This window comes from Aplidium turbinatum, chromosome 1, assembly GCF_918807975.1.
Source record: "Aplidium turbinatum chromosome 1, kaAplTurb1.1, whole genome shotgun sequence".
Classification (NCBI taxonomy): domain Eukaryota; kingdom Metazoa; phylum Chordata; class Ascidiacea; order Aplousobranchia; family Polyclinidae; genus Aplidium; species Aplidium turbinatum.
The window spans coordinates 49,189,256-49,207,247 of record NC_137472.1 but is presented as its reverse complement, the minus strand read 5'-3'; the positions used below and the strand labels follow the sequence as shown (position 1 = coordinate 49,207,247).

Below are 17,992 nucleotides of genomic sequence, written 5' to 3'. Positions count from 1 at the left end.
GCCATGTAGTACAGTACTGTAAAACGAATCATATCAAACCAGGCGATAAAAGCCGCCTATTTTACATCGTTTCAACCTTGCTAGATGTAGTAACGATGTAAAATTGGCAACAATTAGTCGGCTGGTGACAAACCTGGTTGTGATGGTTGCCGCCCTCCAATAACGCTATCCCGAGCAAGACGCTTTCGTGGAAAACCTTCTCACTGTAGTTGCCTATGATTAGGTTGATGACGAGATCAGTGGCGCCTTCCTTCTTCAAGTAACACTGGACCTGGTCGAGTGAGAGTTCGGTTCGGCGGAAAACGCTGATAAAAATCAAGTGTCAGTCGAAAAATTCTTAACAATCAAAAAACTTTTTTTGGTCATTCAATGTCACAATATTGCAATTGGTGGACACAGCCTCGTACGTATTTTGCACATCGACATTTTTGCCAGGTTTTGTCGCGAAAAATGGACTTTTCGTAACTTTGGAAGGCACTTCACCAAGTGAACAAGTGAAGGCACTTCACTTCACCAAGTGCTCCTCTAAATCCGTAATTAAAACATGTTTCTATTTTTATTTAAGCAGATTAAACCAGCGGAATCAATTTCAGCCAATAAGGACTTCCACAAACCTGGTACTGTTGTTGGATTTCGACACGTCGCGCTGAGCAAGATCTTTTAGATGATGATAATTTGAGCCATAGTAACGAGATAACAGAATCTGGCGCAGTGCCTCTCCCTAGAACAAGAAGACTTTACCATACACATCAAGGCCGTGTACGCGAGAAAAGAAGGTGCAGTTATTTCAGCAACACCAAACGAATTCACTGGTGAAAGTTACAGCCGAATACTACCCATGAATAATAATATTAGTAAAAGCTTAACCGTTGTTAATTAAAATACAGTTTTAATTGGGTTCAAAATGGCAAATTTTTCCGCATTTGTCTCAACCGTTCATCAGAATTCTGATAAATTTAAAGCAAATCGGTTAAACTTGACAATAACGTTACATAGCTTGTTGGTAAATTGCGAAATCAAACACTTGTAAGCAAGAAAATGAGATAGATCGTTGCTTTATCTTTGTCGAAAGCATGCAGCATCACTGAGGCAAAAACTGAGACAACTCCATTTCTTTAAATAAAAGAAATCAAACCAAGCATGAACGATCTCAAACAATCAAGCTCGTCATCATGTGCAGTATAAATAATTTCATAGCCCGGCGTCTTAACAAACAAGTCAACCCTTCTTCTCAGGCTCTTGCAAGGAGTTAAGTTTTTTCAGGGATCACACACGTGATTCCTCAATTGAATACAGGTCTCATTATTATTATTATTATATCTTTGCCTATCATATAAAACAAAACTTTCTCGTTGTTCGGTTAAGGTTAAGTATTCAAGAGTTTTGAGGCACTTGGAAGTCTTAGTTGATGAAAGAATGAAAATAACAAAAAAATAAATTTTCCAAGTGAAAAAAACTTCCGACGAAACTTAGACTATTAAAAAATTCGCAGTTGTTATCTGACGCAATAGAAGACTGTAATGTCAGTTTAAGAAAAGAAAAATTGTCCACCAGTGAAACATTTTCCACGATACCTTGTTAACAAGAGCAATAAAACTCCAACCAAAACGTTATTAATTTTACGTATAGACTTGCAATCATTTTTCATGCAAGCACTCTTTTCGGGCATATATAACACTTTATGGGAACACACAAAGAAATTGGGGGCTTCAACGCAAAGGTTGGGGGTTCTTACCCTCCGAATGTCCTCAACAGTGGATCCACGGACCTGAATATCCTGCTCCTAAAAACCAATGATAAATCAACTATGAAAATAAATAAACAAACGCAACCAGTCACGATGTGGAAGGAAAATGCTGACCTTGCAGAATTCAATCATTTTTTTTCGACGACCTCTTATGCAAATTGCAACTACTATAGTTTGTAAAGTGGTAACCAATCGCATTATAATGTTGAGGTTGAAGTCTCGCACAATATATTATCACTTTCACAAGTAGGTTGCTGGTTGTTGCATGGTTGGCTATGCAAAGTAATACACTGACGAAATGAAACCATATGTTGAATTTTGTTACAGCAGAATCAACACGTTTGCAGGCGTCAACCTGTGGAATTGACACAAGCGAAGAGTAGTCTACAACTTTTCAACATACAAATGAGATTTTGACCGAACAATCATGCAAAGTGATCGAAATTCTACCAGAATGACAAGGTGCCTCAAAAATGCTGTAACTGATTCTGAACAGAGGAAGGGTTGCAACAAAGGAAATACAACACAATGGATGATCATGATGCATGCATAAGAGGGTGGCTCGTTTTTATGCCAATGAACAAACCTCGACAAGGTTATCACAACACTAGATTTCGTCGGCTACGACAACTAAGCTTAAGTACCAATTCGAGAAGCTAACATTACAAGCTGAGATCAACAACCCCTCAATAAAGACTACGCGCACACGTTCTTCAAAAAAAAGCAGATGTTTGCAAAACATGGAAACGTTTTCATTCTAAACGTTGCATAGAAGTTCTCACGATGCTGAACCTGCTTACGGTAGTTTAGAGTTTGGATCATATAAAGAAATTTTAGTTCTTGTCAAGGAGGAACGAAAAATATAGGAAGTGCAGGTACAAAAGAAAAAGTATCGAATACAATGAAAACGACAGTGGTTAATTGCCTAAAACAGTCAGTGTCGGCTAACAAATCCTTCACCATGCATCAAATGACACGTGTGGTCTTTCTGGGTGGTTCGAAACCGCGGTCGTTCAACTGTGTTTAATCGAAGTCACAAGACAAACACAACATGGGGAATCAACAGCAAATACGGACCAACCGAATGTTAGTAGAAAGAAAACATGTTTTCACTTTTACCCAAAACACAGACAAGTTTTTCCAACCAAGGCTAGATCCAAACAAGAAAAGTATCCAATTCATTCCATTTCGATTTTAGAACAACGATTACTAAGTTGGGACGAAACAAACCAGATTTGGAAATACACTTTTCAAACAGCCATAAACAGTTGTCGGAACAATGTGCCCAGCGTTATCAAACAATTACAGAAAGCTTTTGACTGAGCAACGTCAACTGACTTACTCATGACATTATCATGAAAACTTTCCCACAATAGTGGATCAGGATGATATCGCTGTGTTTAATAAAGTCCTGAGATTAAGATGAATAAATGATGGTCGCCATACCCAGACAACAAATCAACTAACATCTGCAGACGTTGAATCAATGCCAAAACCGTTGATTTGCTGTCTGGGTACATTCCAATGCTTCCGCATACGTAGACTCATAAATACATTTTTTGTTTGTGTCCACGTTTAGTAGGTGACACTATAGTTAGTGGGTTATTTTTCACCCTTTTGTTAGCATGGACATTGGCCAGGGGCTTACACAACCATGCGTATCGCACAGACGCATGCAGTGACTCATGCATCCAAAGCACAGGTAGAAACAAAAAGCTTTGTTCTTGATCGGATGTGTTCTGATCAAATGCAAAGGCAATTATGTCTCTGGCTGGCCATGATCTCAAAGAAACTGTGATAAAACGGTAATAGTAACCTCTTCCCAGATATTCTCATTGTACACATTGCTCTACAAATAACAATCAAAGATCAATGTTACGCATTGTACTTAGTGAGTTTGCACAGCGGATGTTGCGCTATGTAAATGCTAGTATTATTAAAAATATTATTAAAAATTATTAAAAAAGTATTATTAAAAATATTATTAAAAATATTGCTCAAAAAATCGTTTTGATCTGAAACCACAGCCACGACTGTTAAATTGCAATTAAGAGTTAAGAACAGCGCACAATAAAAGCCGCTAAACACACCTCAGGCTTTGGCCGAACAGCAGCAGATTAATTGCATTTGTCTGAAAAACCAGCTCTTAGATACAGCGCAGATCAAGCAAATTAACTCTGATTGGTTGCATTGTTTGTGCATCGTGATAACGATTTCAAAAGCACTATTGTTTGCGTGACTGATCAACAATTGCGTGATTTTGCAATTCGCTTTCGAGCTGATAGATGCAAAATTATTTTTACTGAGTAGAAAAGTTTTCAAACGTTCCCAATCAGCAAATGAGTCTTTATTACATTGTGATTCAACGTGTCTAGTCGTTGAGTCAATGAAAAAAAGAGTAAATTTCTGACTGGGTTAGGTAATTTCAAACTTCGTTAGCAGATAGTCAAGTGGTTCTATCAAGTAAACCACTTTTTAAAGTTTTGAAGAAAACGTGTTCAAAGATTTAGATCTCGATTACTTTTCTATAATTACCGGTACTTTTTTTTTGTCTAGAATGCAAGACAGCTTTGCAACAATATCAATGATGAAAATAGATAACACTTGTGCTAAGCAAAAATGATCAAGACTTAAAATTGGTATATTGTGACCAATACCCATTTCTATCATTTTTACATAACGTAAAAAGGCGGATTTTGCTGTATGGATAAGTTCGCTAAGTCAATTAATGCAATGTGATGACTACGCTGAAAGAACAGCTTGGATAAAATACTAAAGTTGGTTTCTGTATGCATTCGTCAGCTTATAAAAGTTACGTTTAGCGATGACATCTATTACTCTACACGGCGTATTGTTTATTAACAGCTTTCCATTGACACTTTTGAAAGATTTATGCAAAAAAACACATATATCTTTTGTCAATTGTAGTTACCTTTCGAAAGCTTGAAATGTGAACAGTCATCATCTCTCTCAATGTTTGCAACACCTTGATGCACAACTTCTCTTCTCGATCTTCCAACAACTTCTCGGTATGTTTGATCAACCTGCAACAAACAATTAGCAATACCAAAAGAAATAAACAAGCATTTGCGTGTCATAAGTGGACATAGCTGAGTGGTGAGAACCCTGGAACGGCAATCGAAAGGGCGCCGGTTCGACACCGCTCAAGAGCATGCGGCTGTGTCTTTGGCAGGACACTTAAAGGCATGCCTGAAGGTGGACACGAAGATTGGCTTCCTTGCCTTCCCGTCCACTTAATCAAAATCTTCAACCACCAGGTGTAAGCCTGGATACGACAAACAAACAGTGGAGTGTGGGTGAAACAGCAACGGCATGTAGCTGCTTCAGCCTTGGCAAGTGGTTTGTTGGTTCTGACAACGCGATGAAAAACTTAAAATACAGCAAGCATGGAAATTTTTGATATTTCAAGAATCTGATTCAACAAGCGGAGTAAATATGCTCACCTAACTGTCTGGGGCCTTGGCTTGATAATTATGACAAAGTTGACACGTTGAACAAACGTAAAACTAATGCTAAATACTTGGATATGAATCCCCCGTCTTCACATTGTTTTCTTGCATCTGTGTCCACAGGAAAGAGTAGCTCAGGGCGATGAAGAATATCAACAAGAACAGAAAGCTCAGCTTGAACTAGGGGTCGTAATTGCCGTTCCAAAACAGCAACAATGTCTTGCAAGCCTTCGATGATTTCACGGTAGCTCTGCAATTGTCAAGCATCACATTCAGTGTGCGTGTAAATACACCGTAGATATGCGCATGAACAACGACTGAAGATTTTAAAAGTAATTTCAAAATTGAAATGCATCAGAAAGGTCACCAACGTTTGTGGGGAATAAATATCGAAGACAAAATTAAATGCAGCTGTTCACAATGCCCTGACGCGATAAACGTTACCAGCCATTCTTGAATAAACGCTTGAGCATTTATCATTCTGCCTATTTTATGAGTATAATGGGAACCTTGTCTTCTCATTTCCCAAAGGTCAATAACTGAATATGGGGCCTTTACCTGTTTTCCCTGAAGTAGAAAACTTAACCGCAGTTCATACTCTACACAAGAACTTTTTAACCGCAGTTGAAATCTCCTAGTGTAGACTATAGAGGATCAACTGCGACATTTGGCTGAAAATGACCATTTATGAAGACTTTTAATTAACGCCATTTTGCACCCAATTAGTGCAAACAAAGTATTGTTACTACAGTAGAAATCGTTAATAGTGACTCCGCCTATAGTGACACCTGTTGTAAAGTCCCGTTTGCATACGCCACAGTTGAGTAGAATTCGTCTATGGTGACAGTTCGGTTATAGTGACACTTTTTCCGCGGTCCCTTCAGGTGTCCTTATAGGCGAATTATTCTACTGTATAAAGAATCATGAAAAAAAGATGTGTTGTTCAGTGATTCCTATGTGCAAAAAATACGGAAAACATGTTCCCATTCCACTTTACGCACTGATTCGTCAATAAATCTAACGTGCTACTAAAATAGGCTATTTTGATCGTTCTCCCAAACTTCGCAATAATGTTTTTGAGTTTGCGTTCACACACTTCCTTTAACACCACACTACTGCAGATAACAACCTGTTGTGTGTACTTGTTACAAAAACAACGACAACTTTCGAGAGAACTTGTCCCACAAAAACCTTCGTGGTTGAGTCTAAACGAAACTGTGGGATACCCGTAAAACTTTACTACGCTTGTTTTTCTTGCAATATTCTGTTGTTATTCTTTGGGCTGTAATAGATCGCCTATTGGGATTGCCCCATAAAATAACGATCGTACATCGTGCAAAGATCTATAACGTCAAAAAATCTCTACACAATACAAAAGTACATTTCCAGTACTTTTTAATTTGTTTATAATCTTTCATCTTTCACACCACAGCAATTGACGACGGTTTTCGGTAAAAATAGCCAATTTCTCAGCTAACCGATGAATTCGGCCGCTTGGGTTGGACATTTAGATGATCACATTTCTCTATTTCAGTTATCTCCATAGGCTTTACTATTAGTTACTCAAGCCACAATCGAAGTGAGAAGACGTTCATTAAAGTTGATCACGACATGATGTTCACCACATCACGACATGATGTTCATCAGATCATGGTAAAGCAGCCCAATCTGGGGTTAGGCTTTTTCTATAAACACTGCATTTAACATCAGGAAACTTGATTAGCTCAGAAGTAGATCGTACGGTGAAGAGACATCCCCTTCAAAGAAAGTTGATGATGAAGAAAGCAAGGGAAATGAGAACGACGAAAACGTCGCCTTCAATAACCTCAACACAGCTCTTCTATTCACAAACGAGAACGTTCTCACTTTTCAAGAAGCAGTAAACAGAGTTCTTGAAGAGAATGCAGGAGTCTTTGCAATACTTCAAAACTGTTCGATAGGCTCAAGGTAAAAAATCTGTCTCTGTCATGATTCGGGAATGTGTCTGCAAGAAGATACTTTCAACGACGGAATGAAAATCAACGTTAGAAACTGCTGGGCATATCTATATATAAATCTGACTGAAGTCATATTCTAAGAAAGATATTTTATCTTTAAACAAGATGGTGTCTCCGGTTATTCCTAAAAAAAAAGTGGAAAAACAGGTTATAGAGTGTAGACTTCTGACAATGTAGACAAAAGCGAATGAGGCTGAACATGGCTTGCCTCTCGTTCAGTTTGTATCCAATGAACATTTAAGTGTGTCTTGTTTTAGAATAAAGTGCATGCAGAAAACTTCGTGCAACATGGAAAGTCAGAAACAATTATAACCTCTGGCGCCTGGTTGATAGATGCTGTTGAGAGATGTGGAAAAATAGGGAAATTTTACCTAAAATTCATGTGAAGCAACAGAAGCATTAATGTGATTTCGTTCTTGTTTTAGTGTCAAGACTAGAGTTAAAAAATTATTGGCTGCGAAATATTCGTGATTGTTGGTAGTGGAAGCAAGGTTTGTGAATAAACAATATTGATACTGAATGCTTCCCCATTTTCTCTGCTTTGGATGGAAGATTGTTAAATGTCTTTATCCCCCGTTAGCATGAGCATTTTTCGATATATCAGAATTATGCTGCTAATGCTGCTAACACAAATAAAACATAATGCTGCTAACATACAAGATCCCTACTAAGTACTCGTAGCAATTTTGAAAGTACTAACAGCAGCTGAATAATCAAACCTGATTGTGGGAACTAAGTGGCGACAAGTTCGGCCTTGTCAATTGTCGCCGACTCATAAATCGTCGCATCGCTTTCTGCACATGCGCAGTATTAGCACTCTTCATCTCCTTCTGCAGGTTTGACGTCATGGCAATGCCTTTCTGAGTCGCTGCACATGTCACACAAGAGATTTTCAACATAACAAGCAGTGATAACATTTTGCCATTTGATGGTTTTTAAACTACGCTGAGGTCATGCAACATTCTGACGACAACGCGCTTCTTGCTGTTGATTGGTTTAATAATTTTGCACAAACGTTCGCTTGAACAAGCAAGAATTAGGAAAGTTTCATCATAAAGCTAAAAAAATATGTGCTTTAAACTGTAAACAAATTATAATGTGCTAAATTGATATGACATTATAATGTGCAGATGAAATTAGATCTCGATGAAACGCTACTTTTGGCAAAGCAAAAACAAATTCAACTAAAAAAGCATTCTACAGCATAACTAGCCACTGGCATGATTGTTTGCAACAACTCGTCAGCAATTGAGGCAACTGGTAAAAACCGGTTGCGATTGCATTGGGCAGGCATTAACTTCTAACATCTGAAATCGCTATAACACTGAAGTATGCTAACGCTGATATTCTCAATCCTTCCACCAATCCACCATTTTATACCAGAAATAATTACCAAAATTGAATCATCCAGATACCAACAATGACATTGGAAGAAAAGGCGATGCCAAGCTAGTATAGGCATAAAAAATTGTTTTCGCAAATGATCTCGTTTCTTTGTTTAGCAAGAGACAGTACTTTGGCGGCACATGCAACATTTTTGTGGTTGGCGACAAAAGAATTGCAGCTTTTATTCAGATTGGTGATTGTCTGATGCTGATAGAAACACGACAATCACTTGTGGCCGCCGCCAGCAAATCATTCCTTTTTACATTGATTCAATGTTAGCAGAGATGAAAAGAGATGACTTTCTGGCAGGAGGTGAGTGAAACCCGTGTGGAGAAAACACGACAATAAGCGAAAAAAACAACGTACATTTACACATGAAGGACAATGAAGCGAAAAAATCTGGTGACTTTTAGAATGCATGATTGTGCTTACAAACAAATTCATATCTGTATTTGTTTTACTGAAATCCATATTTGCTTTAGTTTATCCTGTTGTATTAGCGATATCAACCGGATTGTTTACCAAAACACACCCCAAGGATTTACAAACACTCCTCTTGCAACCAGTGTGTTTTAAGAAACCTGACGTCAGCAGGGCAACGACACATCGCCCCAAACGGCAACAATGCATCGCAGGCAGCAGTATCATTCACACAAACCGCTCATACCTTCAGAACAACTGCATTTTAATTTTGAAAATATGCATTTATTGAGATGGTGACCTTTCTGATAGCAATCTGTTTTGATGTTGCAATCAGTCGGCATTAATATATGTAAAAATCAATGCAAAAATGAAGGCTATTGTAAACGAAGGCGAGCAAACCTGTCCTATGCCTGTGACGTCAGAGTCACGTTTTCCAGCTCGGAGACTTCTGAATTTTTGAATGACGTCCATGACATTTTGACGGTTTGCAGTTATCGACAACTGCTTGCCGAGCTCGCCAGGTATTGCTATGTGCCGGTTCCGTGCTAATGACAAATAGTGAACGATAAAAACAGCACCACAAGAGAGATAAAGTTTCAAACAAGTTGGTGAATTGCAGGCAGAGCTAAGATTCAATTACAGTTATTGAGAAAGAAGGTTAGAGTATATTTATCTGTTTTTCCTAGCGCAAATTTTGTTTAATGTTATTTAAGTTCAGTGTCACACCGTGTTAGAAAATATGCTCTACCGCACGACATGAAATTAAGTTTGAAAATGTAGACGATCTTAATTATCATCAAATTAATTTAAAAATCAGTTAATTCAGACGTTATTTATCATCAGTTAATTTAGAAATATTTTAAACAAAAATAAACGACACAATTTTATACTTGCGTGCTGCATTGCTCTCTCTTTGAAGTACTTAAAACGCATCAACAAAAAAAAAATCCGAAAACTTTTTTTTTCACAAAAACGATCAAAATAATGAAAAAGCACAAAAAGTGTGAATGTTAATGTCTACGTGAAGTTTAGTGAGCCAAATGAAAGTCAGTGAAGTTTCGAAACAGTGCATTGTCTGGTAGTGAAATAGTCAAACCTGAGTGCAACGTGTTTAGGCGCGTTAGCACCATTGTTCATACGTAAGGCTTCCACCCAGAAAGCAAAATCCGTCATTTTCAAATGTAAAAATAACGGATTTTGTTGCATGGGAAAATCGTTCATATTGAGACAATAGCACAAGCGTTTGCATCTTTTTAACAAAACAATTCCAGATTTTACATCGTTATGTTTTATTCATAATGGCACTGTCCACTTGGTCAAAGCTCTTTCCTAGAAAATGTGTTGCAATAAAATTAAATTGACCAGACAGTTAATTTTCTATCTGTATCATGCGCCCTAAAGATCGAGGATGCTTTGTCAGTTTGTAGATGACGGTGTTTTGCAACAAAAGACTTTGACGCAGAACGTCGGAGGCAAGGGGGCGGATGATAAACGTCATGAGATGAATGGCTTTCATGCATTGATGGAGATCACAGATGCAGGGGGCGGGTAAAGAAAGTAAAAAAAACAGGTCAAGGTCAATGATGTTGTGCCTTAGATCGAATTTCACTTTGCTATGGAAGAGATGAGCTGCCGGATGGTGATTGAAGAAAATGACTTGAAAGATCAAAATCAAATGACTGATTCACTGACAGGAAAAAAACAACTCTGAAAGTATTCTTCTTTGAAAGTGGCATCATACAAAGCTTTGTAAATGGATAGATTAGTTGTGACATGTAAACTTTAAAAAAACTTTAAAAAAAAATAATATAACATATCATGTTGTCGAAGATAACAAAGATAAGAGTTAAACTGACTGGTAAAGCGGCGGTCGATTACTAAAGTGGCAAGAATACGGTGCGATACTGATGAGCCCAGCCTCATGGGCGAAACACGTGTCTATCGCTGTCTATTCGATGCTACAATCGGCTGCCAAAATAACTTAAACATATCATGTTATTGTATCAAATATAGTTTTACTTTCTAAAACCTCTACAGACTGTTTCACCCTAAAAGGGGAATCTTTTAAGGTGAAACAGGCTGTAGACTAGAGGTTTCAGAAAGTAATAACTATATTTGATTTAGTTTGCTCTGCTTGGCTTTTTTGCGTGGCATTGAGCAATTTTTGTAGTATTAATAGCAATTATTGTTTATCAGTTTATTGTCATATTCTTCTGATAACATTGTTCCATTTGAATGTCCATTGTTGATTCATGCGGTTCATCAAGAAAACGGCATTAAATCAATTCGTGTGGTAGAGATATTTGGCTAAACGTCGCATGGATGTTATATGATGTGGAGTTTTGTCGAAAGCATTCGTTGAATCAAAATCCTTGCACACCTGCCATGAGATGGCTAACCAAAAACAAAAGCAGATAAAAATTACACACAGCACACAGTCCAGAAAATGCCACCAGCCAGTCACATCATTCCCCAAACAATTACCACCAAACTTTCACTCAGTTTTCAAGTTGCAAATACATCGATCAAAAGTGCTTGATCAAAAAACCACCGCTGCTTCGCAAAAGCCAGTGATAGCAACATCAACTACTTGCATGCAAATCACGCCAGTGACAACATACATATGGCAAAAACAGCCATTTGCTTTTCATATAATGAAGAATTAAACAAAGGCAACCCGGAATTTTTCCAAGCGCAACACGGCAGCATTCCGTAGGGCACGGCAATCGCATGCAAGAGTCTAACCGAACAATTTAACGCTGTTTTGTAGAAGAATCAGGTTTTGTATGTCTTGAGGGACGCATACTTTGCAAGACTTCGCTGAAGCAGATATACAGGGAAAAAATAAATGTTAGGCTGAGTGACATCACGATGACATCATGGCGACGTCACACAAACGAAATCAAATGGCGACAACATGCGTGACACAATGATATCCAGCATCACAGTTAAAAAAAATGACGTAACAGTGATGTCATTATCATGTTATTGAGTACATAAAGCATGGAATCATGCATGATACGAAACATGGTGCTCGATATAATAATTCAACTTTTCTTGGATAGACTATTAGTGAACAGTACAAACTGGGCGTACGGTCAGGAATTAGTACAAGTGTGTCAGCCGCACGTGCTTCCGCTAAATTAATTGAAATTTCAGCAGAGTGAGGCAGTGTCAATTGCACCATAGACGGAAAAACTTCTAAAATTGTGAAAGTAAATCAAAATATATTAGCAATTCAATCGAGATTGTTTCTTGTTTAATAGCTTCTTGGTCAAATATATGATTGCCAGATCTTATTAAAAAACAACAAAACAATATTAAGTTTACAATTTAACAATTTTCATCTCAATCAGTTTAGTACTCTAGATAAAAGACCGCTTTAGATCTTCGACGTATGCATTTGAGGATTGCAGCAAACTCTTTTCAGAATCTAACACCTTTAAAAATAAATGTATTCCCCATCCAGGCATAGCATCAGTTTTCAGTTTACTTTCAACCCAGTTTGTACTACAGCAATTTTATAAAAATTGACCACCTTCAATTAACGTAGTTATCTTACTCAGTATGGGGCGAAAAGCGTTAACTTTTTAATGTGAGGCAGCAGACTGTTACGTGATCACCACTACAACACCGAATGCAGTCAGTTTTTGTTAAAATTAGTCGAAAATAAATGGTACAATTTTTGCTACTTTGGCAAGTTGCGTCCAAGGCGGCTCACATTCGCGTAACTTGACTTTATTGCCTGTGTCAAGAGAACAATTTAAAATTTTTAACCATAGCTGATTAGCTGCACTTACCAACTTCTCCCATCTTTTTGATGGTTTCTTCTAACCTTTGCTTATGCTGGGGTATGAGGTTGGAGCTTTGATAGAGGAGCACTATGGCGCGCAGAAGCTGCACGTATGTGGTTTGCCGAGTCTAAATCAGCAATGGTTAAGTTCTGCAAGTGACGCACACAAAACATGATACGTGGTTGTTACCCAGACAGCAAATCAACCGTTTTTTTTACATTGATTCAACGCCTGCAAACGTGTCAACTTGCCAAGGCTGCAGACGTTGAATTAATGTAAAAAAACGGTTGATTTGCTGTCTGGATATTTGCTTTCCAAACAGACCCGGTCGACCTTGATCTTCCGAGATCTTTGAAGTAAAATGAAGAGAAAAACGAAACTAACTTTACGCCAAGAACTCAGCAAATGTCTTGAACTAATAGGTAAAAAAATCGCTCTTTGGGTTTGTTCAGGTTATCTTCAGGTGCAAAGACAAGGCCGTAATTTTTTATTGCAGATTGAAGATCATTAAAAATCGAAAAGAAAAGCACACGGATACCTGTATGAGCGTGGTGGCGTCTGAGAATGGCGAGCTGAAGAACATTGTAATGATCTCCATGACGGTTGTTGCAATGTAATCTTGTAGCTTTCGGTTTTGTACGTCATCAACCGGTTCAGTCCGGATCTGTTGACAGAAAAAGTTGGATTGTCATTTTCAAATAGTTATCTCTTTCAAAAGAAAGGTTTACAACAATATGTGAGTAACAGTCATGTATAAAGTGGTTGCCAGTTCAATCTGTCAATACAGAAACTTCGAGAAGTATCGATCAAGTTGTGGAAAAACTGAGACTAAAGTTAAATCTTTGCATTAATCAAATGGTCAGGCGTGCTATTCATTCGAGCCAGGAGTTTGAATGTTGAAGTGACCTTGAGCAATGTCGATCACTAAACTGCTGGTGGAATACGCAACTGTCGCCAGATTGTATGAATGTTATGCTTCTGCCTGTTATTAAAATATAGATATGTGTACATCTTTTTAATCGGTTGTCAGATCACTCGGCATGAGACAACTTAGCAAGTACATTCCAGGTACTGCCTAGTCAGCAAATGAGATTTACTTGCTCAGTTCGAACTTGCTCGGCCATCGCTTGCTAAACTGAAGTTAATGACTTGTGACATGCCAAGTTTAGCTCAGTTGTCACTTGCTCAGTTCACAACTGCTGACTTGTAGGAAACTCTTTTTAATTAGGGTTATTTTTAGTGGAACTGTTATGGTTTTCACAAGAACATTTTGTCACCTTTTCCATGTCTTTCATGAACTCATCAAACAACCTCCAAATATCCGACGAAGAGTAAATTTCCTTCATTTCCACTTCTGTGTCGACGTAGCAATGGTTGAGAAAGTTAACATAAGCATTCTTGACCTCCGGAATGCACGCAGGGTGCGTCACAACCTGAGTCGTTGCATAGGTCAGAGGTTAAAGGTTACAACTACAGCAAAGTTAAACAGTTCGGATTACGTTTCCTTGTATGTAAGCGCTGGAAACATAGCCATAAAGATCGAAAATAGTTAAATCATTAAATACATTTTATATAAATTTGTTATGTATGCCAGTATGCAGAGAATAAACCCGGACAGCAAAATACGTCATTTTTACATTGATTGAACGTCTTCAACGTCAAAATTTATGTTAAACAAACCTGCACAATATCGTCAAGTGGAAGAAGGCTGTGGCATTTGATCTCAGTGTAGACGTTCTTGCCTTCGGTGCAAAAAGCTGGCGAGTAACGACAAATAAAAATTTTAGAGTCAAACAAAACCACAACATCACAATGTCAATATCGGTGTAAAAAACGCCAATTTCTTGCCAGGTTTTCTGACCTAAGGCATAAAATTTTCAGACTCAGGAGAGGTGGTTGATATATCGCATTGGGTCAAACCAAATACTTCATGGCAATGCTACGTTACCTCACTCCAGCTTAGCAGCATTAAGATAATAGATTAAGGGCAAAGATATATTCCGCTGTGCTTTTGCACGGTTGCGATAAAACTGTCTGCTTTGTAAAGCATTGACAAGGCATATCTGCGATGAACACAGTGCCGTATAAAAATATGCATAATTATGAAACAAATCAACTAATTGATCAACATTGACCAAAGCCATCATCCGAAAACACTGACCGAGCAACTGAACCAGTTCGATGTGATAAAACAAGGCATTCAGTTCTTCATCTAAATCCTCTTCTGCCTTCAAACGGTCGTTGAGTCTAGAGTTTCGTGCGTGCTTCTCCATCAACTCAATGAGAGTGTTGAAGGAAGCACGGTCGTTGTAGAACAACAACACCTGCCATGTTATGTAAAGATCAAAATCGATAGATCCTTATTTTTTCATAAGCTAACCGTAGCCCGCGGGTTGTGTGTTGAACACCCCTGCAATAAACACTCCCAAAACGTAATCAATACATTTGCCTATGTACCTTTTGTACAGACTGAAGGTGTTGCGACCGTGCCAATTTTCTTTTAACTTAATTACTTATTTCGGTCTCAAACACGATATAACGTTCGCGTTTTGTCGCTTCTACCTTTTTCTAGGCCTTTGCTGTGTTGACGTGTATAGTTTTCGCTGTGATGGTCAAAAATAAAAACAACTGAACTGACAGAGCATCTGAAGAAGAGCAAATATGAACCCAGCATTGTATAAGAGTTTTTATACCTCTTCCCCTGCTTGTGTGTTTACAAGCTCTGCCATGACCATGTCCTGGCAACGGCGAATGTACCCTTTGCCTTCCGATTTGATGATTGCTTGAAGAAACTTTAAGTACTGCGTTCGTCGGCCGTGGCTTTCTGAAAATGAAATCAATTGATATCAATCGTGACGTAAGGTGTGATTCTGTTTGGCACGATAGCCGCCGTAGTCATGAAACGCTTTACTGTTCTGAATGTGCAAACATTTTCTTGTCAACTTATCGGATCGATCGATAAACCAAGTCGTTGCAAAGATTGTTGTGGACTAGAGAACTAAATACATTAACTTTGAACTGAAACGCGACAAATTAAGCTTTTAATGCAATAAAGTGGATTGTTTTGCATATTCTTCCATTTCGACAGGTATCAACCGTAAATTTAAGTTTTCTGCTTAAGATTCGACATAGGCTCACCAATGCAATGAACGAAGTGCTGAATGACGCCATGAGTGACTTCATTGCAAAGGGTGACGTTGTCCTGAAAGATTGCCTGCATCGTTTGCGCCTCTAGCAACTGAAATCCAAAATAGTTAAAACAAACGAACCCAGTGTTATCACAAAGAAGTGCTTTTTGTTCAAAGAAACCGCGTTCTCTGAAGATCGGGTCTGGTCATCATCGGGCCCAGACCAGCCATGATGACGTCTAACCGCCGCTTCAAAGCCTGTGGCAACCAAGCGCCCAGACAGCAAAATCCGTCATTTTACATCGATTCAACGTCTGAGAATGAATTTTGCTGTCTGGGCGGGTAAGTCATGGTTGACACTAAATGAAGACATAAAGGATAGGGACAGCAAAATCCGTCATTTTACATTGACTCAACGTCTGTGATGATTGACACTAAATGACGACATGAAGGTGAACACGGTTGTTAGTTTTCTTTTCCTTTCACTCAATTGAACTCACAAGAGATCAGCTGCCTGGTGGACTGGTTCATTGCTTCCTGTTGATTGTGAAACTGATATTTCAATTCACTAATGCAGTCAAGTTACTTGTAATTGTATAGTGCCGCAACAGACAAAATGAAATTAACTTCGCTTTTTCTCAGTCGAAATCAATGAAAACGGCATGAATTTCTTGCAACACTCAACTGCCTATTCACTGGTAAGCTCGAGTTTGGTGGAGTCAACTCACCCCTGGCGTCATGAACAAGTTGAGATTCTTGTGAAGCAGAGCCTGGTTTTGGGGATTTCCCTTGCAAAACACCTGTAGAAACTTGTGAGCAAGCTTCATGATGCCTTGCATGCGCTTGTCTGTCGTCCGTTCGTACGATATCTGAACACACAGACAAAATAGCAGTTTAATATGCGCATTAGAAAATCAGTGTTGACCTCAGAAAAGGAAAGTAACTGGTATGTGTGCATAAAGCAGTCAATAGTCGTTAAAGCTTATCCAACGTATGTAGTACGGAATCATTGTATCTATCACCTATTCCAGAGCGGACTGATGCCTAATCGACGAATGACAAGCACAAAGAAAATCGTACCAACCATTGTCGTTAGTTCAAATATTAAAATTTATCGGTTTTGTCAAGCAAAAATGTGGTGCAAGTATTCCATGCAAAAAGTATTGTTAAGTTTGATAAGATTTAAAATTGTTAGCTTAGCTTTTTTTAGCAGGTTAAGTCTGAAGATAAACCACCGCGCCAGAAAACTACAATTCTTCATATGTATTTATGCCGCGGTAAGCAAATTTTCATGACAAAAACAACTTTTACTTGAAGCAAGTCCAGCACAGCACTGTGTGCTCCCATATTGCGTAATAATCGTTGTTGTTCTTTCTTCGGCCGGTCACCACCATCGGGCGCACACAGATTGGCCAGTTTGGTGAGGATCTGGAAAACGTTCACAACTTTGAAGTTTTTAACAACAACCCATCCGCACCCAAAAGCGTTTTATCTTTGCGCCATCTCACCGCTGAGACGTGAACGAAAGTGATTAATAAATAAAGAAAAACTCTATCGCAATCTATATCGAAGATATCATTCAAACAATAAAAAGTTTAAAGTGGAATTGGGCAGGACATATCATGCGAACAACTGACAACAGATTGACAAGAAGAGCTACTGACTGGATACCGCTTGACAATAAACGCAAAAGAGTGAAACAAAAAACAAGATGGCGAGACGAACTCTACCAATTCGACAAACACTGGACACAAACGTGCAAAGACAGACAAAATTATAAAGATATGGGGAAGGCCTTCATCCTGCAGTGGAATAACAATGGCTGATGATGATGATAATAATATCGCAATCTTATTAACTGTTGTATACTAAATGTGTAAATATACTACACTGAAATGCAGCTTGGATTGACATACCTCCTGGATGGTGCCGTAATTCTTGAATGACGAAGAACTCACAGAGGGTTTCAAAGGATCGCCTTTTTCAAATTCACTGCTGGCGTCCCGGCCAGAATGCTGCGCAACAATATGAAGGTGAGCATTGTGTA

General features: G+C 38.4%; 1 protein-coding gene across 1 annotated transcript in view; it reads right to left on the bottom strand.

Annotated features, from left to right (window-relative positions):
• The window catches only part of LOC145781973 (inositol 1,4,5-trisphosphate-gated calcium channel ITPR1-like), a 65,553-nt gene that overhangs the window by 15,553 nt on the left and 32,008 nt on the right, over positions 1-17,992 (bottom strand). Inside the window, exons 28-45 of the mRNA XM_082593690.1 lie at positions 17,862-17,960; positions 17,257-17,373; positions 16,674-16,814; positions 15,956-16,055; positions 15,511-15,641; positions 14,979-15,141; positions 14,498-14,574; positions 14,095-14,250; positions 13,356-13,481; positions 12,824-12,944; positions 11,769-11,843; positions 7,934-8,082; positions 5,289-5,467; positions 4,680-4,791; positions 3,564-3,596; positions 1,736-1,783; positions 615-721; positions 134-305 (exon numbers count right to left, since the gene is read on the bottom strand). Coding sequence (XP_082449816.1) covers positions 134-305; positions 615-721; positions 1,736-1,783; positions 3,564-3,596; positions 4,680-4,791; positions 5,289-5,467; positions 7,934-8,082; positions 11,769-11,843; positions 12,824-12,944; positions 13,356-13,481; positions 14,095-14,250; positions 14,498-14,574; positions 14,979-15,141; positions 15,511-15,641; positions 15,956-16,055; positions 16,674-16,814; positions 17,257-17,373; positions 17,862-17,960 — 2,106 coding nt within the window. The remainder of the gene's footprint in view (positions 1-133; positions 306-614; positions 722-1,735; positions 1,784-3,563; positions 3,597-4,679; positions 4,792-5,288; positions 5,468-7,933; positions 8,083-11,768; positions 11,844-12,823; positions 12,945-13,355; positions 13,482-14,094; positions 14,251-14,497; positions 14,575-14,978; positions 15,142-15,510; positions 15,642-15,955; positions 16,056-16,673; positions 16,815-17,256; positions 17,374-17,861; positions 17,961-17,992) is intronic.